Source organism: Ambystoma mexicanum, chromosome 6q (assembly GCF_040938575.1).
Source record: "Ambystoma mexicanum isolate Mex_15411 chromosome 6q, UKY_AmexF1_1, whole genome shotgun sequence".
NCBI classification, from domain to species: domain Eukaryota; kingdom Metazoa; phylum Chordata; class Amphibia; order Caudata; family Ambystomatidae; genus Ambystoma; species Ambystoma mexicanum.
The window spans coordinates 1,826,810-1,848,666 of record NC_090937.1 but is presented as its reverse complement, the minus strand read 5'-3'; the positions used below and the strand labels follow the sequence as shown (position 1 = coordinate 1,848,666).

General features: G+C 47.0%; 1 protein-coding gene across 1 annotated transcript in view; it reads left to right on the top strand.

Moving 5' to 3' along the window:
• NCBP1 (nuclear cap binding protein subunit 1) overlaps positions 1-21,857 on the top strand; it is a 1,187,216-nt gene that overhangs the window by 607,762 nt on the left and 557,597 nt on the right. Inside the window, exon 18 of the mRNA XM_069630359.1 lies at positions 9,320-9,413. Coding sequence (XP_069486460.1) covers positions 9,320-9,413 — 94 coding nt within the window. The remainder of the gene's footprint in view (positions 1-9,319; positions 9,414-21,857) is intronic.

Here is a 21,857-nt window from a genome sequence, read left to right as displayed (position 1 = left end):
GTCCTCGGATAAGTCTTCCGCTGGGAGGTTCTCAAAGCATGGGGTCTGGCATGGATTCACATGCTCATGAATATTCCCTGTCATCAGGCTGGGAATCCTCGGTAAAGAAAAAATCAGTTTCATACTGCTTACAGCAGTGAGGGTCTCTGGGAGATGACGGACATCTATGGGCCGGAAGGCAGCCTCCCTCCTGGGAGGAAGGGACACCCTGGTCTTAGGGGTCGCAGCCTTCACCAGAGACGACTCCGCCACCCCTTCAATGGAAGGCTGGGCCTTCGCCGTGTGCACCTGTGCCTTCACGGTCAGGGCCAGAGCCTTGTCCTGCTTGGCCTTCTCTTTAGGGGGAGGGTCCAAGCCCTACTCCCCCTTGGACTGCTCCGGTAGAACAGAGTTGGGCATCTCCTCTAGTTTGGTGACGGAGGCTGGAGACGTTGAACGCGCCCTGGCCGCCGAGGAGCCCATCGCAATGACGCTCCCGGTGACAGTGGACTTCAAAGTCTTACAAGCCCACTCAGCCTTCGTGGAGCTGGGAGAGGCCTGCTGCTGGGACCCCACCCAGAGCAAAGAGCCTTGGCCTGAAGCCACCCGCCGCCTATGCCGATCCTTCATCGTGCGAGTGGCCATCTCCTGGAAAAACGCACAATCTTCCTCTTGTGCGTCGGGTACAGTCAGTAAAGACACTCGGAATGCTTGTCATCCTAAAAGACATTCCGCAAGCTGCAGCAAGAGCAGAATTGAACAGGGGAGTAGAATCCTTCTCCGACATGGTCCACACGGCGTAGGCCTGAAAGGATCTCCTGGAAGCCTTCACGAAGAAACTTGACGCAATTCGCCCATGAGGAGCGCTGAAGAATCCGAAAACGGAGCCCCGTTTATCGGGTAGATTGATCGATGGAGCACAAGCCCGGTTGAGCAAAAAATAGATTAAAATAGAGTAATACTCCAAATGCAGTAAAAGCTCGAGAGCTAAACACGAGGACTCCCAACACTTGAACGTGTAGTAAAAATCTGAAGATGGCTGCCAGAGGAGGGGCTTAGGTAGAGGGCAGTCATTGGCTGGGGGCAGTATGACCCAGAGCTCATTTATTGGTTGTTAGGAGAAAGACAATTCAGAAATTAAACTGATTTTTTTTCTTTACCGAGGATTCCCAGCCTGACTGGGAATATTCATGAGCATGTGAATCCATGCCAGGCCCATGCTGGAGAACAGTTACAGGTAAGTAACTTGTTCCATCTTCTCTCGCAGGAGGAGGCTTAGGTTCTCCATCCAGAGGTCAATACTCACCCTTCACGCTTGGTTTCTGAAAGGTTGAGGTACAAGGATTGGGACCTTCTGGATGACATGATGGGGGTTTTGCTTTCGGCTAGATGGCCAGCAACAAAGTTTCTGTACTGTTGGAATATGTTTTGTGATGGTTGCAGAGATCGGCATGTTGATCCTTTTCAGTGTACAAAACCGGATGTTCGGTCCTTTCTGCTTTCATTGGCTCATAAAGGTCTACAGGTTGGTACCATCAAGGGGTACTTTGCAGCGCTGTCCATCCTTAATTGCTCTTCAGAGGAGTGTTTCTATTTTAGGAGAACTATGGTCACTCAATTTCTTAAGGGACTCACGAATGTGTCCCCTCCTTCTACATTTCAGGTTCCTGTATGGGACCTCAACCTTTTTTTTAAAATTCCTGATGGTTGTTCCTTTTGAACCATTGCACTTGTGTCCTTTGAGGTTTTTAACCTTGAAGACAATCCTGTTGGTTGCTCTTACATCTGCGAGAAGAGTGAGCGAATTGCAAGCTTTATCTTCCAAGCCACCCTTTACTATCTTGCAGAAGGACCGGGTTGTGTTGAGGGTAAAGCCCTCCTTTTTGCCTAAGGTTGTTTGAGTTTCACCTATGGCAGAAAATTGTGCTGCTAGCGTTCTATCCTCCTCCGCATCCTGGTAAGGATGAGGAAAGGCTACATTGGTTGGATCCTAGGAGAGCGTTAAGCTTCTATATTTCCAGGATGCACAAATTGAGATTGGATGACCAACTCTTTGTAGGGTATACAGGACACAGGCTAGGCCAGGCTGTTCCCAAACAGACCTTGTCTAGGTGGATCATCCTAGCTATTTCAGAATGCTATAGACTGGCAGGAAAGGACCCTCCCGAGGGTTTGCATGCTCATTTCACCTGATGCATGACCACTTCATCTGCCCTGCAGAGGTGTGTCCCTATTAAAAACATCTCTGATGTTGCAACCTAGTCATCCGTACACACGTTTAGCAGGCATTACTCTGGATATTCCCATGCTCAGGATGTCGCTTTTGGCAAGGCAGCCCTTTATTCTGCCCTTTGAAAATTCTGCATGTTTAAATTCTGCACCCTCCTCCTTTGAAAGGAACTGCTTTGGGAGTCTGTCAAAAATCTGGAATACGTTGAGGACACAATTCATTCGAAGAACAAGTTACTTACCAACTGGTAACGTTCTTTTGACTGGATGTTCCTCCAACGTATTCTTCATCGCCCTCCCAACCTTCCCCGCTTTTGAATTTCCCATGCTATTACAGCTTTCATTCCAACAAGGCAGAGTCCCGTGCTTATGGGCACTTTTGTTGCACGAAGAGGGGGGGGGGGGGCAGAACTGAGGCCAACGGGCGCCGTGCGTGCTACTTGTAACATAGGATGACGTCACCTTCGACGGAGGCCTTCGAGGGACATTGACGCGGCACCATCGACGCAGCGCCCCCTCTGCTGACATTTTTTGCCAAAGCTTGACATTACATGTCAAAGATGAGCAATATGTTGGAGGAACATCCAGTTGAAAGAACGTTACCAGTTGGTAAGTAACTTGTTGTTTACAGGGAAGTATAGGCTGGCAAGAGGAAACCCTTCTTTCCTCGCCACACACCCTTCCCCAGAAGGGTTGGTTATACAGGCTGCCAGTATTTCCACCAGACCAGCGGCATCCACTTCCAAACTGCCTACGGACAGAGAGGGAAAGAAATTGGACGCATTGGCCAGACAGGTGTTCACCTGTGACAGTATGGCACTCAAAGTCACAAAGCTGTGGATTTGCCAAGTACTCCTTCGGCTTACGGAAGGCAGTGGAACATGCCGCTGAATCCTTACCTTAGGGTGCCATGCAGGATGATTGTCTTCTGGCCTCCTTGGCCCCAGGCCCAAGTGGTCAGATGCGTCCCTTATGGGTTGGGGCACCCACTATCAGGATTTGCAGGTGAGCAGCCTCTTGTCTACATCAGAAGCCAGGTGGCACATCAGCAGGCTGGAGTTGCAGGCCATCAGGTTAGCCCTTTTGCCCCATCTGAGGGAAGCATGTCTTTGTCCTGACTGACAACACAGTGGCCATGCACTACCTCAACAAGCAGGGTGGGGTGCACTCCCGCCCCCACTGCAAAGAGACAATTCAGCTGTGGTTCTGGTTACGAGAGAACCAAATCTCGGTCTCGGTTAATCCCGGCAGGGCAGAGAACACCTTGGCGGATGCTCTGAGCAGGCAGAGCACACTCTCAAACAAGTGCAAAGTGTCCCAGGAAGTCCTAAAGGTCTTCCTTCTCGAGTACCCCAGCCGTAGATATGTACACCAGAGTCCAACAGGAAGTGTCAACAATTTTGCTTGAGGGAATTTCCGTGAACAGCGCACTGGGGGACGCCTTTCTGGTGAATTGGATCTTCCCTCTCACTACGCCTTCCCCAGATGCCCGTCATCCCTTGGGTTTGCAAGAGGTTGAAGAGCTTTAGAGTGACCATGATCTTGATGGGCCTGTATTGGGTGAGAACATGGTACTCTGATTTCTTGGATCTGACCATCTGTCTGCTTCACTGGTTGCCTCTTCGTCTTGATCTCCTGAACCAGTCGAAGACTTGAGTACTCCACCCAACCCCGGATTGCCTCAGCCCACATGCGTGACTTTTGAGAGGATGAGGTATGGTGACTGAGTCTCAGAGGAGGTACTTGAGGTGTTGCAGGCTGCACAAAGACCCGCTCCAAGATATCTGTATTCGTGCAGTTGGAGTAGATTTGAGGCGTGGTGCAGGGAATGCCAGATTGACACTACAAAATCTCGGTGTCGGCAGTTAATCTAGCAGGGGCAGATAACACCTTGGTGGATGCTCTGAGCAGGCAGAGCATGGCCTCACACAGGTGGCAAGTGTGCCAGGAAGTCCTAGAGGAGGTCTTCACTCTGGCGTACCCCAGAAGTGGATCTGTTCGCCACGAAGTTCAACAGGAAGTGCAACCAGATTTGCTGGAGGTAATTCCCAGCGAACAGCGCACTGGGGTACGCGTTTCTGGTGGTTTGGAACTTCCCTTTCCTACATCTTCCCCCTAACCTCCCCCTCCCCCTGATTCCAGTCATACCCTGAGTTCTCAGGATGTTGAAGAGCTTTTGAGCAACCATGATCTTTATCTCCAGGATCGGGTGAGGAGAATGTGGTACTCTGGTCTCCTGGATCTGACCATCTGTCCACCTCACTGGTTGCCTCGGCGTCCAGATATCCTAGCCCAGTCGAAGGATGAGTGCTCCAGCTGACCCCGGATTCCCTCAACTTACATGCATGGCTCTTGAGAGGATGATGTATGAGGAGGTACTTGAGGTGTTGCTGGCTGCATGCAGACCACCTACGAGATCACTGTACTCGTGCAGGTGGAGAAGATTTGAGGCTTGTTGCAGGGAACGCGAGACTGACCCTACCTCTTGCCCCACCACCACAGTGATGGAGTTCATTCTGTCACTGTCCTCTTCAGGTTGCCACTGTCAAAGGGTAATTTGGCGACCCGGTCTGTGTTAGCGGTCCCCAGATCAAGGCTCCTTTACTATTTCGGTCATGGGCAGTTCCTGAAGGGCCTTCTCAAGTTTCCACCAACCCCGATTGGAATTTTAATCTGGTTTTGACCTACTTGATGGCGGCTCAGTTTGAGCCTGTGCACTTATGTTCTTTGCAGCTGTTATCCCTTAAGACAGCCTTCTTGGTCCGATCGCATCTGCCAGGAGGTTTAGCGAGCTGCAAGCCTTGTGCTGCAAACCTAATTTTCTGAAGTTCTTACGTGAGAAAGTGTCTCTCAAAGTCTGGGCCGGATTCCTTCCTAAGATGGTTTCAGGGTTTCATCTGTCCAAGACTATGGATTTGCCTGTCTTTACCCTCCTCCACATTCCTTGAAAGAGGAAGAGCAGTTCCACCGCCTTGATTCCAAGAGAGCGTTGAGTTACTATGTTGCTCGCACATCTGAGTTTTAAAAGACAGACAAGTTGTTTGTGTCCCAGTCCTTGTCTAGAAAAGGTTATGCCATCACTAAACAAACCATGTCACGTTGGATTATTTTGTGCATATCCAAGTGGGCAAGGAGCTTCCTGCGGGTATCAGGGCCCACACAACCAGAGGGGTTTTAGCCTCTACAGCCCTCCAGAGAGGAGTTCCTGTTGGGGATATATGCTGAGCAGCCACTTGGTCATCCTTGCATACATTCATCAAGCACTATGCCTTGGATGTTGCACGGGGAGCTGATGCACGGTTTGATAGGGCGGTTCTTCTGATTCTACTTGCTTCAAACTTCTGCCTTCCTCCGTTAGTCTGACTGCTTCGGGAGTCCAACACAGGATAGCACAGGGGCAATGTGCTCCTCTTGGAAGCAAGACCACGCAGAGCAATAGAGGTTTGAATCCTGGATCCGCACTTGGAAACTAAACGCGTATTAAGTGAGTTATAAAAAAAAAATTAAAATAAAATAAATCAAGATGAAGAATCTGGGTATGCAGTGATAAAATCGTGACAAACTTTGCATGTACAAAAGATCGTGGCAACAATACTGTGGTTTGACCCGTTAAAGGTGTACACCATTTAAGGGGAGTGGGGGTGTCCCCCGCCCCCTTTAAATGGTATAATGGGTACAGGGTTTGCGGGGGTGTACCTGCATCCTTTACTTGGATTGCGGCGGCCATCCATGTAAAACCACAGCCTTTTTGCTTTGATTTTAACACATGGAACCAGAATCTGTGGGAGAAAACAATCCTTTGAAAGAGAAATAACTCAACGTAATGATATTTCTATGGATTCTTCTCCACCAGATTCCTCATCGAACCTCCCGTTCATCCCTGCTCAAAGTCCTGGGACTTGGTGATTCTGTCTAAACGAGAAGACATCTGGTGATGGCTCTTGGATGACCGTTTCTGTCTTATTTAAAAATAAAAGCATTTTCATTCATTGTTGTGTGGGATCACCCTTAAGTTTATCCTTTAGATTTTTTTCCGGCTGATTAGCCTCCGTTTCCTTCTGCAGCGTTTATGCGCAGGGGTAAAAAAAGGGAAGAAGTGAAGCATGGTGCATGGTTACCTGCTATATATACAAACGATGCCTGATGCCATTTCCCGAGCCGACCATCGAGAGCTGAGCAAGACTAATCGACGATAGACGTCCGAGTCAAGGTCCACTATGCCCCCTCTTGAAGTTTCCAAACGGAGCTGGATGATGGCTAGCTGTCAAGATAAGGAATCTGCGGGAGTGCATAAAAAGATCATTGCAGTGAGTAATTTCTGTTTTAGGTCCATTTATTCGAAATAATTGACCTTTTCACAATTGCCCATTTTTGTTTACTTCGTTTTTTTGTTATAAAATGCGGGACGGGGGGAGACCTAATGGGTCTCACCAGCTTCTGGGTAGTTGTCTTTGGGCCCCCCGGGTCAGTTGGAAGGAAGGGTTAAACCAGGCTTTGGTTACACAGCAGGCTCTCTGGTCGCTGGAATTAGTTACAGCTGTCTTCCAGTGGTTGACATGTCAGCAGCTTCCAGGATCGGACTATTTATCAGGAAAACTTCTGCATACTCTCCCTGCATTTTATAGAAAGGGGCGGCTGGCTGGCCAATCATGACAGCCAGCTCCCCAGGAGGAACTGGTTCCTTTCAGTCCAGCTAGAGGACAAAAAGCTGCAAAGTGTTTAACTCCTCTCCCTTCCTGCCTTCACACACGCTTGATCCTCGACAGGGAACACAAAGGACTCCCGCCGAAGACAAACCATCAACCAAGATGTTGCTCTCCTAGGACAGCAGAAGACTTAGGAAACAACAAGGATACTTAAACATGGCAAAAAAGGAGCCCACCGTTCTAGCAGAATAGTGACACTCCCATGCATTACTGCTGCTGATTTGACAGCCTGTGAGTAATGTGACTAAAAAGTCATTAAGGGATTAACCACCTCCACCAGCCATTAAAGTTATCTTGCTATTGTAACAGAAGTATTACCGGCTAAGTGAGAAAGGGGATTCTGTGCATCTCCCCAGCACTCCACATAATGTATGGTGTGCTGGCTCACTTTATAAAATGTAAAGGAGATGGGAATCCCACTCTACTTCTTGGGAACAGTATTTCGCCCAAGATACGTTGAGACAAATGAACATGGGAAGCCCAAAGGAGCAACCCTGCCTAAGCCCAAATGTTATAAGGAACTATAAAATCAAACACACACACACACTATGGAGAAACATAAGATGGTCACGCATAAAAAGAGTTAAAGACTAGGTGAGAGGGGGGGAAAAGGATTCCCACTCGCCTAGGAATAAGGGAAAAATAATCACTAAATTCAGCAAAAATGTTTTGGGGTTGACGGAGGTAAGGAAGATTGTTCACATAATTGTAAATCTTACCCAACATTGCCTCTTTGGGATCAGAAGTGACCGGAGGACACATCCCTTGGATCAGCAACCTTTTTATACAACAGGCCGAAGTTGGTCTGCCGTCTCAGTTTCCTTTTCTCTCTGCATGGCTTTCATTTGGTTGGTTTGAATTTCTGACACACTGGACTGGACACTTGTCCTCGTGGTGGGTAAGTGGCAAGAATCAATTGCAGGCCTGATGAGTGTCCTGCGCTGCTGACTTTATTTTTGCATGTGGGCAATGGTTAAGGTAAATGTCATCCATAGATAAAACGGAACTCGGGCAGGTAAGGAAGAGAGAAAGTGAAGTCATTAAATGGAATATTTCATCATGTCCCTCCTGTGTCCCTACTGTGCATCGGTCGCTGCTGGTGCGACTTCGGTCTCTGATTCCATGTCCAAGTGCAGAAATCCCGATCAATTGTGAAGGTATATTAAGCTAGGTAGACAACTAATTCAGAGGCATTATGGAGTGCATTGATCACACCAATGGCAGAAAAGAAATCTAAGATGGATAACGGGTACACATTGGGGGGGGTATAGTGTTACAGTAACGTCAATGCTCTTCTTTGGACAAAAACTACTAGTAGATGGCAGCACCTGTTAAGCATGTGAATCTAAAAGGTACAAGTCATCGACTATTATTGGGTAGTTTTATCTGCGCGCATGTATTACTTACCGGTAAGTCTTATATGGCTTCTACCTATTCAGATTTTGCATGCTTTGCGGGGGCAGCCATCTATTGGTGGTTTTGTCCAAAGATTATATATACATTTTTCCAACCTGGCTGTGTTTAAAGTAGATTTGTACCTCATCCAGGCATGGATGGCCTCTCATGGTCTATGCCTGAATGATGACAAGACTGAGCTCATCGTTGGCACCGCCCTTAACATCAACAAACTTGGTCATAACTACACGAGCTTCACTATTGATGGAAACAACATCAAGGTAGTCAAAGAAGTTAATACTCTGTTTTTACATAGACACCACCCTCTCCTTCAACAAACAGGTCAGCTCTATGGCCTCCTCTACAGCCTATAGTTGTAAATTAATTAGAGCGGCCAAACCCTTCCTTTCCACCAACAGCTGCACCACCCTGGCCAGAGCCCTAATTTTGTCAAAACTGGATTATTGCTATGCCCTTTACCTAGGAGCTAACAAATATATTACAAACACAATCCAGATTTTACAAAACTCTCTTAGAGCAGCACTGAGCATCCCCAAAAAGAACATATTTCCAACATAATGAGAGCCAACAACCGGCTCACCACTACAGACAAAATTACGCTAAAAGTGGCCTCACTTACACACGTCTGCCTTAACTACACCGCCCCATGCTACCTCATAGACAGCCCCCCTCACCCACCGTCCTACCAGAACCGCAAACTCCAACCTCTTCACAGTGCCCAGATTCAAACATGCCAAAATGGGAGGTACTAGCTTCCAGTTGAGCCGCCCAACACGAACAGAAAAACTTCTGTTATTTGTATTTTTCGAATATTGTACTTTGCATTTTCTGTATACAAATAATAAAACTAACAAAAGATGAGGAATCTGTGGGAAGAATTCTTGCATCAGAGCATTACTGCACGTAAGTAAATTTGTTAATGTTGCTGAGAACTTTGGAATGTGTTCTTTTTGGCTAGTTACTAATGGGATTCTATTTTTTTTTTTAAGGTTTCATGAGGTTTTTAAAACGCTAGCTGAAAGTGATGAAGGAAAGTTGCATGTATTGAGAGTTATGTTTGATGTATGGAAAAATCATCCACAGGTGAGTAGCATTAACAATTAACTCATGCTTGTATTTGTTTACGTTTGTGTGTCACACAGCACTTCTAAGCACTCGAAACACAAACTCTCCGCAAAATAATCAAGGGTGAAGTTTTAGACTACCTCAGCAAAAGGATTGAGCAACAGTGCACCTCTGTTTTGTAACTCTAACTTCACTATGTTGCTATTGTATGTAGTCTTCATTTAAAAGCAATTTCCTAAATGTTTATTTCAGAGCATTTTTAGTATGGATTAATTGCAGTTAAAGCTGGGTTTAGTTCACATTACTTATGCTCCAAAATGACAACTCGCTTGAAGTAGCCTTGTGACAATGAAGGCTGTTCAATCCTTTCATCAACTTGTTCCATTTTCAGCCATGCTAATTGTTAAGGCATCTTTTATACAAACTTATGAGGGCTGAAAACAATTCCAAAAACACACCCACGGGCCTCAAAAATCCAGCTCTGCTGCACAGTTTCCAGTGCAATTCACTCCTGAGGGAACCAGCCCACCATTCCATGGCAAGTGTTGGGGAAAGGTTTTCCTGTTGGAACTTTCCATCCATACATTTCTATTGCACACCCTTTCTTTATGCTTGTTTTGAACACTGGTCTTACTTTTTCGACGTTAGTAAATCCTTCTGCTTTACTTCCTGTGCCGGTTTTGCTTATTCCTGTGAGTTAACTGACCACTCCCTAAGACTCTGTAATGAGAGACTAAGTCTTGTATTTTTACAATCTGAGATCACCTTACAGTGAAGTGCAAGGGATAGCTAGTATATTTTTATATAATGGCTTTGTGGTTACTTTAACAACGTGCCAGGCTAAGTTGGTGGCAGCTGCAATTCTTTTTTTACTGTTTTTGTTATTTTATAAGTGCACTTTGCATCTAGAGCAAATGGCTACTAAAAGTGGCTAGGAATATCGCTGTGCCACGAGGATTTGTGCTTGTCCTTTGGCCATATTTTTATTTGACCCCCCCCTTCTCAGGTCAAATGCCTTTTATGGAGATCCCTTTCCCTGGGAAAGCAGTGGCTTTTGGTGTGTGTGCGCCTCTCTCCCTAGGACTGTCTCGTCCCAATCCACAAACTGGTGGCTGCATGTCTGTTGCTGGCCAGATGTGATGACTATGCATAATTGGATAGCCTCTGGCTGTTTGAATAGGGCAGATCCTTACCATTGGTGGGCTTGTATTTGCTCCCAGCATGAATCTTGGATAAAAGGAGGACTTGTGTGCCTGTCAATCAGATCATTGTTGCAACCAATACCTTGTTGAAGACGTGCAGCCTGAAGATGACCCCTGCAGCTAACCAGAATAGACTCCAATTTTGTCCCAGTCGAACCCTGCTCCTCTGTCCTGATCTCAAGAAGGCTTTAGCTGGCACTCTAACTACTGAACCGATGGGAACAACCAGTCTCGACCAATGCTTGAGGGTCCATACCTGCTGAGCCTTAGGAAGTGTCCCCGGGCCAACCAGTGGACTGACCAGCTCTCTCCTTGGATATCTCGCTGCAGCTGTCTTGGTTCAGAGTAGGATCTTGGAGCTTTGTATATCTTCAGCTTGTGCCGCAAATTGCCTGCTCCCTCATTTTCATCCGTCACAGGAACAGGCTCAGCACAGCTTCCCTTGATGTGAGTTAGCCGATGTTCGGTCGCCTTTCACCGCCTGAGTGGTGACTCCTGTTGCACTGCACCTTCAATCCAGTAAGAAGGTGGTCTGGCTCCAAGAATTCTTCATCTTTGCTTGTTTGGTTTGTCTTCTGTAAGCTGTCTGGAACAGATTCCTGTGCACCATGACCGACAAACTAAATCCTGATTCAGAAAGTGGCCTCTGCACATGCGACCCCTCTGCCTTCCTCGACCAGACCAAGAGCAGAATATTGTGCCTTACGGATTCCTGAACACCTACAGTGGTCTTTGGAAGAATCTGAGTTAAGGGTAAGTTAGCATTCCTGTCCCCCTCATCCCACTTTCGTCCTTTTGGTAACATTGGGCAGAAAGTCATGGCTCTAACTCACTCTGACCTGACGTTTGGTGAGGATACCTTGGTGAAGGACTTTAAGCTAGGCCTATCCTGTTGTGTTAAATGGAGTACACACTGTAACTCTTACCTTTAATCATAACCAAAGGCACTGCTGTTCTTTTAATAAGCTACCTGAAGTAGTTTATGCTTTGGAACTGGTGGTATTTTAGCACAAGGCCCCAAACCATCATATGGTTGTACTTGGTAACTTGGATGGAACCTGTTTGTGTTGTTTCTAAAGAGTTCTGCCTATTGTCTGCATCAGACTACTCATGTTGATGCTTCATCCCCTCTCCTAGTGACCCCTGCCCCCTGACCCCTCCCCCCCTGCCCGTTAGGCAAGGTTGTATGTAGTAACCCTGTGGAAGACTACACCAGCCTTGTCCTCTTGGCAATAGGTACCACAACCTTTGTTATAGAACTGTACTATACAAGCTGGTAGAGTGACAGAGCAGCCAGGCTTATCTCAAGAGTGGTCAATGTGAGCTGTAGAGGTGCAACATAGAGATTCAGTGTTGTGTATTCAAATAACACTTATAATCAGGTTTCTTATTAAAATAATTATTTATTAAACGGTCAGTTTTAAAATAAGCCTTCTTTACAAAGGGTAATATGCAACAATAAAAATCACTTAAAAATACACTACTTCAGTGTCAGTTCAGTAAGTAGATACCCTTTTGGGATGACACACCCACACTCTCTCCGCACTGTGGACATTGATATATCACTTTAACACTTAATGCAACACTGGAGTTATGGGAGTACACAAAGGTTATCAACTTCTCTGAACAGGTAAGTACTTTACAATCCCCTAATTAAATATAGGTTAACACTTTCCCAGCTGTACTAGTAACCTATCTATGACTTTTTGAAGAGACAGGTAAACACAAAGTCAGAGGGCAAGAGTCTGCAGGGCAGCCAATGTCAATTGAACACAGTCTAGAGGAGCTGAGGCACTTCTTGAAGATGGCACAAAAGTCTTGAACAATGTTATATAGAGAGTATGTAGAAAAGAATCCCTGTTGGGCCACAAGCTGGGAGACTTGTGGAAAGCAAAGCTGCATGAAACTCTGCAAAGGGCAGCTACTGCAAGTCTCCAGCGAGAACAAGCAAGCTACACAGAAGAGGTAAGTACCCCTAGTTAGACAGTACCTTAAGTCTGAAGAAAAAAGGTCCAGCTGGCTTCTGTTCCTGTTGTCCTGCAGATCCTGTGTTCCTGGGCCTCCGCAGTGGGGACAAGAGGGAGGATGTCGAGGGACTCCTGCACTATGGTTTGAAGGTCGGCAGCAGCAATGGGCTTACTCTAGTTCAGCAGCACTTCACGGTTTCAGCTACCGGTAAATAGCACCACTGCAGTTCTTAGACACCTTGTGGGCTCCCCTTGCTTCTGGGGTCCAGCACTCTGAGGTGGCTTGGGCTTAGGATGTCCTGCTTCGCGGGAGTCCTTGGGATCTTCCTGGAGCTCGGGTCCAGCTTAAAGACAGTGCACTTGTTCCTGGTGTTCCTGTCCCCTGGCACTCGGTTCCAGCAGCAGCAAAGAAGTACAGCCAGCAAGGAGAGGGGTTCCAGTCAAGTTCGACTTGGGATCAGTTGATCCCACCAACCCAAGGGAAGAAGTTGTCCGCTCCGGGTTTCTCTAGTCGATTCGAAATTTGGAGCTTCAGCACTGCAGCAGGGCTTCACCGGGCAAACCAATGGTCCAGGAGGGTGCAGCAAGCTTCTCTTCTAGTTTCTTCTTCGGTTCCTTCGTCCAGTGGTCGACTCTGCCTTCCTTGCAAAAGACCTTGCATCTTATGCAGGGTAGTGTCACAATACAAAAAGGAGATGCCCATGGAGTTTGTCAGATTCAAAAACAAAAAGAAACTGAGTCCAAATCGGAGAAAAGTACGAGTGTGTGAGAAAAAGGTCTCATTTACTTCAGGATAGAAAATCACTAAGTCCCAAAGCCCAACAAAAGAGCTGGGGGTCTCTAAGGTAGAAGGGAATTAGCACAGAAATGAGAATTCTCCCTAACAACCCCCAGTACTTTATGCTAGACTTCTGGAACCTTTTCTTTCTATCCTGATCTAGGGGAGCCTTTTTCGAGTGGATTGTGTCCTCCAGCGTATTCCTCATCTTAGATAGATGTATTCCATCCAGCTTTGCTGCTCTTCGTAAATTTTTTCGGCAGAGGGCGCCTTGCGACGATGTCGTCGAGTCGATGGTCCCTCGAAGGCCTCCGTCGAGGGTGACATCATCGTATGTATAAGTAGCACGCGCGGCGCCTGTTGGACTCTGTTCCATTTTTCCGCAGCACGTTGCTTCGGACATTCGGTGCGCCTCGAGTTCTGTCAGGAAATATAATATTACGAGAAGTAATTATGTCCTCGTCCTCGTCATCGACGCCGACCACGACCCCGTGATCAGGTTTTAAGAAATGCAAGTCGTGCGGCTGAAAAATGTCGATCACGGACCCGCACCGCGAGTGTTTGTGGTGTCTCGGGGAAGGCCACAACATGGAGGCCTGTTCGAAGTGTCAGGCGATGACGGGAAAGGCCTTGCGAGAAAGAGGAAAGCTACAGGTAGGTTGGAAGGATCGGAAAGCGTCGAGTCGAGACCCCATGGGTGGTCTCGACGCGAAAGGCATAGATCCAGATCTCGAAGCGATTCTCATCGCTCGTCTACTTTGTCGAAAAAGTAGAAGAAACGACACCATAGATCTCCCTCCACCTCGTTGTCAGATGAGTCTCCGAAATTGAAATGCCCTACAAAACAGTCGTCTTCCGAATAGAGTGGGAAGCATTTAGGGTCAAAATGATGGAGGTGTTTGAGAAAGCGAAGCCTCGATCTGCGCCTTCTTCGGAAGCCGGCCGGGAGCCTCATCGCTCCGACACACGCGTGCCCTCGGGCCCAGGGGATCGTAAAAGGAAGGATAGGGAACCTTCCAGGACGCCGAGCGAAAAACGCTCGAGTCGACCGCTCGAGGTCACCGACTCCGTCCGAGACCTTTCACACCGCGAAGGAGAAACTGTCGAAGGCCGCCTCGACGCCCTTGAAGCAGACCCTGTCGACCACGATGTCATCGACGCCTTTATCGATGTCTACGCCGAAACCCTCGGCGCCAAAGGCTCCAACCAAGCCAGGGCAGCCAGAAAAAGAGAAGGAAAAAGTTAATGTAATTCCTTCAGAGCCTGGTACTACACCTCTTCCTCCTCCTCTCCCAGAGAAGGTTTTCAAGCCTCTCCGAGTTTTTCAAATCATTGACCTCAATTTTTGAGGAACAGGAGTGATCCGAGGAGGAAAATGTACCTTTTGGATTGGAGTATGGCACCCCAAATGTCCCAGAATGCTTGATCTCAGAGGAAAGCAGAATGAGGGATTTGGTGGAGTCTTTGCACAATGCAAGTGGCATTGACACCTTTCCTGAGAAGGACTTCGGTAGACCAGATCCAGGAGAGCATGCCAGTCCATCTTACCGTCAGTTAATGACCAAGGTGGTAGATTGCTTGGGATGGGCTAGACCACCAGCCCAATTCGTCCAGGACAATTTAACAGACATATTGGACATGGTCCCACTGAAGACCCAGTACTACCTTTTCATGTAGCCTTACAAAAGAGGGTGGCCAAGAATTGGGGAAACTCTGGATTCTATTCCTCTGCTAAATAAATCCCTCGCATCAAAATACCGCCCAGCCAGTAGCGACCCCGGCTATCTGTCAAAACATACAGGCAGCCACAGCTTCCAACAAACTTGCTTACCCGTTCATCTCTCCAGACAGGGACAATAAGCGTGTGGATGGTTGGGCACGGAAGGTATTTTCACCCGGGAGCATGGCATTAAAATCTGCTAACTCCACATGTGCCTTGGCAAAATTTTCATACACTCTATGGGAGTGCATTGCAATGGCGGCGGAGCACATACCAGAAGGGGAAGAAAGGGAAGGTTTCCTAACCATCGTTAGAGATACAGGAATCCCTTCAATCTGGATTGGACACTGCGGGTAGTGTAAGCAGGTCCATCGGCACCAGCACGGTAATGCGCAGGTTTGCGTGGTTACGGAAGTCAGGTTTTGCACCGGACGTACAGAACCGCCTCCTGAACATGCCTTTTGACGGGTCTCACCTTTTTGGCAACAAGGCTGACTAGAGCCATGAGAGGTTGCAGACCTCAAAAGCAGCGGCAAAATCCTTAGGAGCTGCTATTAGGCAACCTCAGCCTTCTCGTGCACAATGGCAATCATGAAGGGGACAATCCTATCATTATTACACCTCATAAGGAAATACGAGAGGAATGTCTAGTCAAAGGGGCCAAAGAAAGGCCACTCGTGGTGGACGAGGAAAATGTGCTAAACCAGCTGCAGCCTCTTTGCCACCAACAGCTGCAACATCCGCCACAAAACCACTGTGAGGACTTGCATCACAAAACACCTGTAGGAGGCAGGCTGTCGCAGCATCTACAAGAATGGCGAGCCATTACTTCAGATGTTTGGGCTCTAGAAATATTAGCCCAAGGCTATTGCCTTCCTTTTCTAAAGCAACCTCAAAGTAATCCACCAGGGAGACACCTGTTGAAACTTTCAAACCCACTCCTACAGCAGGAAGTTCTAACCTTGCTGGAGAAAGGTGCTATAGAACCAGTACCTGCAGCGGAGAGAAACGAGGGTTGGTACTCCCCGTATTCTTTTTATCCCCAAAAAGGACGGAGGACTGAGACCCATCTTGGACTTAAGCAACTTGAACAAGTTCCTCAGGAAGGACAAGTTCAAGATGGTTACCCTTTCTCAGATCCTTCATGCCCTTCAACTCCAGGACTGGTTGGTGTCATTGGACCTCCAGGATGCTTATTTTCATGTGCCGATTCATCCCAAACACAGAAAATACCTGAGGTTCGTAGTTGGCGACTCACACTATCAGATTCGAGTCCTGCCTTTCTGGTTGACTTCTTCCTTGAGGGTCTTCACCAAGTTAATGGTAGTGGTGGCAGCACACCTCAGGAGAGGGGGGGATTCATGGCTACCCCTACCTGGACGATTGGTTGATCAGAGCGCGCTCTGCCGAGCAAGCACTGGATCATCTGAAAGTCACCTGCCACTTCCTCCACAAACTGGGCTTCTCCCTCAATTTCAAGAAGTCACAGATGACACCTTCCCAACAGCTTCAGTACATAGGAGCTATATTAGACACGTCCTTGGGAAAGAGCTCGCCTCCCAAGTCGAGGGCTCAAGACTTTCTTCAGATGGTTTCCAAATTCCAAAATGCCCAAAATCTCCAGGCTTACGAATTTTTAAGGTTGCTCGGCCTCATGGTGTCCTGCATTTTTCTGGTGCCAGAGGCACTCTTGAGGATGAGATCCCTTCAATGGACCCTAAAGACTCAGTGGTCCTAGTTCTCGGGTCAAATAACAGATCTTCTTCAGATTCCGAACAAGGTCAGACAAGACCTTTTATGGTGGACCTGTACAGAGAACATTCTAAAAGGAGAGCCCTTTTGGCAACCATGGCCGGAGATCACAGTAGTGAGGGACGCCTCACTCCTCGGGTGGGGAGCCCATGCCAACGATTTGTCAATCAGCGGTCGTTGGTCTCCATCGGAGTCCAAACTACATATCAACCTTTTAGAGCTGAGGGCAATCAGACTAGCGTTGAAGGCCTTCATGCCATCTGTCAGGGGAAAGAATGTCCTGATAATGACGGACAACACAGTGGCCATGCACTACCTAAACAAAAGAGGCGTGGTGTCCCTACCCCTGTGCAGAGAGGCAATACAGCTCTGGTATTGGGCGATTCAGGAGGGAATCTCTTTAACGGCAATTCATCTAGCCGGGGAAGAGAATGACGGCAGATACTCTGAGCAGGCAGAGCACGGTATCCCACGAATGGGAACTGGCTCAGGAAGTCATTCAAGAGATCTTCGCCCTTTGGGGAACCCCTCAAGTAGACCTGTTTGCAACCAGAATCAACCGAAAATGCGAAAGGTATTGCTCAAGGGAATTTCTTCCGAGAGGAGCCATGGGGGACGCGTTCGTGGTGGAGTGGAATTTCCCACTATTGTACGCGTTCCCTCCGATTCCCGTCATTCCTCAGGTCATCAGGAGGCTGAGAAGGTTTCGGAACCGCGTGATCCTAATCGCCCCGGATTGGGCCAGGAGAGCGTGGTACCCGGACCTTCTAGACATGTCCATCTGTCCTCAGTACGTCTTCCTCAGAGAGAGAACCTTCTCTCTCAAATGCAAGGTCAGGTTCTCCATCCAGAGGTTAAAACGCTCAACCTTCATGCTTGGTATCTGAAAGGCTGAGATACAGGAATTGGAACCTTCCAGATGACATTATGGAGGTGTTGCTTTTGGCAAGAAGGCCAGCAACAGTCTCTATACCGTTGCCCTTGGAAACAGTTTTGCAACAGGTGCAGAGAAAAGAATGTTGATCCTTTTCTGTGTTCTATTCCGGAAGTATTATCTTTCCTTCTGACCCTAGCACATAGAGGTCTGAATATCGGAACAATCAAAGGTTACCTTGCGGGCGCTTTCCATCTTCAAGTGCTCATCGGAAGAATGCTCCTACTTCAAAATTCCTTTGATAACACAATTCATAAAAGGTCTCACTAATGCGTTTCCTCCTCACCCTTTTCAAGTTTCGATTTGGGATCTAAATTTGGTATTAAAATTCTTAGTGTGCCCCTTTTAAGCCTATGCGCACGTGTCCATTAAGATTATTAACATGGAAAACAGCCTTTTTAGTTGCGCTAACATCAGCAAGAAGAGTGAGCGAATTGCAGGCACCATCTTCTGGGCCACCCTATACTGTGTTCCATAAGGACAGAGTTGTGTTGAGTGTTAAACCATCATTTTTACCGAAGGTAAAATCTGATTTTCATTTAAATCAGAAAATTGTTTTACCCTCATTCTATCCTCCACCTCATCCTTCTGAGGAGGAAGGAGGACTACACAGACTGGACCCTAAAAGAGCTTTAAGCTTTTACAACTCTAGGCTTTCTAGACTTGGAGTGGACAACCAGTTGTTTATAGGCTACAGTGGAAGAAAACTAGGTCAATCGGTAACAAAACAATTTCACGCTGGATCGTGCTTTGCATTTCAGAATGCTACAGACTAGCACAAAAAGACCCACCAGAAGGGTTACGAGCTCATTCCACCAGAGGCATAGCCTCTTCCACAGCCCTTCAAAGAGGTGTTCCTATAAGGTCCATTTGCGAAGCAGCAACTTGGTCTTTGCTTCATACCTTCTCAAAATTCTATAACCTGGAAGCTTCCCAGTCTAGGGAGTTAACTTTTGGAAAAGCAGTGCTTTATTCTGCCATCTAAAGGCATTAAAAAAAAAAATCTGACCCCTCCTCCAGAGGAACTATGCAAAATACTGCTTTGGGAGCCTAGATGAGCAATACGTTGGAGGACACAATCCACTCGAAGAACAAGTTACTTCTTACCTGGTAACGTTCTTTCGATTGGTTGTTCTAACGTATTCCTCATCGCCCTCCCAACCTACCCCTCTGTAGATTTTTTCTGGGTTATTGCCATCTCCGATCTCGCAAGGCTGATACCTGTCTGCTGGCACAATCTACAAAAACAGTACAAGATCACAGATACAAAAGAGGGGGAAAAACAGAACTGAGGCCAACGGGTGCCGCGTATGCTACTTATACACCTGATGACGTCACCCTCGACTGAGGCCTTCGAGGGACCATCGACTCGACGACATCGACGCACGGCGCCCTCTGCCGAAAAAATTTCCGAAGAGCAGCAAAGCTGGATGGAATACATCTATCTAAGATGAGGAATATGTTGGAGGAACACCCAATCGAAAGAACGTTACCAGGTAAGAAGTAACTTGTTGTTCTCCTCATAAATGCACATTTGCTATGACTTTTGGAACTCTGTTCTGTGTTTATGGAATCTACTTTCCTCCATATTTAAGGCGTCCTTGTTTAACTTTTGCAGCACATAGCACCTTAGGTGCAGTGTTGCTGGGAACCCTTTGGGGTCTCCTTTAAGATTCTTTCTTTATCCTTACTAACTACAGTTCTTAAGGATAGAGGTATGCTTTGTATCATTCCTAAAACGTACTATGATAGATTAGCACACACCACCTTCTCTCTGCTCCTGTGACTTTTTAGTCACATTGGTAGCCCTATGGCTGGTGGGAGTGGGCGAGTTCTGCCAACTATTGTGCTATTTGTATATTTAATGGAGACTGTATTTGCAGTCTTGGTTGTGCACAATAGGGTCAGCTGTGTTCTAACCTGGTACCTCCCTTTTTTCGCCATTTCTCATGTGGTTGCCTTTTGTTAGCCCTTCTGGGAGGGGAAGGTATGTGTGTGTTTTGCCTTTGGCCGGAACCTTTGGGTGTCCCTGCCTAGGCTCCAGTGTGTCGGGTAGGCCGGAAGTGGGGGAGGAGCTATTCACTCCTCCTCCCTTCGTCTGCCTGAATGGAATCAGTTCCTGCTGGAGGGGCTGGCTGTCCTGCTTGGACAGCCAACTGCCCCTTTCTGTGAAATGCTGATGGTTTGCAGATTTGTGTGTGGGAAAAATGAATGGAAGGTGAGGTTCCTGAGCTGAAAGGCAAGTCATCCACTGGAACAGAAGAACCGAAGCTGAACACTAGCAAAGATACCTGCTGACCCTGCCAATAAGTGAAGCGGCCACTGCTGTCCTGACCCAGTTTTCTAATCGATAGAGGGGGCTCAGAAGAGGACTCCTTACCTTTGGCTGGTGGGACCAAGCAGCCCTGAGATGAACTACAAAATGAGCCATCTCCCGAAGTGCTGTGCCTATCCAAAGCTGCATTTTGCGACTAGTAAGAGACCTTCAACCCATTCAGTGCAACGTCTTAGCGATTCGGAATCCATCCAGAACTTTGAGCTCCAGTTGGACCTCCAGAGGCACGATCCGACTCATCGAAGTCCCTTCACCAGTGTGTAGGACTTCAGAAGCAAAAATCGACTGGGCAAATACCGTTGTTTGTCGGTGCTGAGAAAAAGGTTGCATGTCTATATAATTAAACCTTTTATGAAGAATGCACTTATAGCTAAACGTCTATAACGAAAAACATTTTTTTGGGGTGGGCCAAAACCCTTGTTTCCCACCCCTTAACACCCACCCCAAACGTTTCCCCACAATATTTAACCCTTTTCCCCACCCCAAGTGCATTCTTCATAACATTTTGATATAAAGACTGCATACCAGAAAAAGGCGTCAAAACCGCAGACTGACCAAGGAGACTGAAGAAATCCATGCCAAGGGTCCTCTCTCAAGACTGCTGCTGAGATCCCATTGAGTCCTACCTTTCGTCACGAGACAGAGGAATCGGGACACCAGGTCCGTCGCTGCTGCAGAGAGGGGAATTCAGCTTCCAGTGTTTCTTCTAACATAAGCTACTGTGGGGTCAAGGGTATAACTGAACTTGGACCGCAGAGTCGCTCTAGTGTGACTGGAGTGCGTGAAGGTGTCCACCCTACCTCTGACCCAAGCTTGCCAGCTTGTGTCCCTTTAGGGAGTTCTTTCTCAGGGTCCCCCTCGTGTTAAATTGCTAAGTAACTTATCCTTGAGACTGAGTATCCTGAGGAACATTTGCCGTTCTGCTACTTCTTAAGACTTTGGATCCACTCCTACACTGATTTTTTTCGTATAGTTGGGGATTGGGCACTTAAACCGTTGGCCTGAATAGTATCTCTAGAACGTTAAGCTCTGCTGCTGTGTGATTTAAACAACCTTTTACCTTCCCGAGACTTTCTTATGTGGTTTTGCTAACAACTAAATACAGTTACCGTATATCTGTGAAGTAATGAGTGCGCAGTAGTACCAATAATACGGTAGAACTGTCACAATCTGTAACAATTGTACAGCGAGGAACTACCGTTGAAGCAATTGCCTTTGAAAAGTATTAAGAATTCCTATGGGTGTTGGTTAAATGAATTGCGTATGCATCTACCTTCCTTGTGTAAATATAATTGAACATTTTATGTCCAAGTGCTTTTATTTTTTTAATTTTTTTATTTATCTTTTTGAGTTTTTAAAAAACAGTTGATCCGAACAATAATACAAGGGAAAGAAAATGTGCTGCACAACAATTCATCAAATCAATTAAATTTCCCTCCCCAGAAATCCATTCCCATTCAACAAAGCATAACAATACAATATAAATTCATCAAGCCTAGCTAGATCACGAACAAATTCATTTATCAACAATCAATTGTAGAATGGAGCGAGAGTAAAAGGAAGAAGAGAGAAAAATTGGAGTCTGCAATAGTAAGCAATAACAAGTCCGTCAGGAGTTCATAAAGTGTCTCATTAAGTTCGGCTGGAAGAACATCTGCTCTCTGTCCAATAAATAGTCCATGAAAGGGTTCCAGATCTGCATGAATTTCGAGAGCTTCCCCTCAAGCATGGCAGTAAGTTTCTCAAGACCCATCAATTCCCACACCTTCACCCA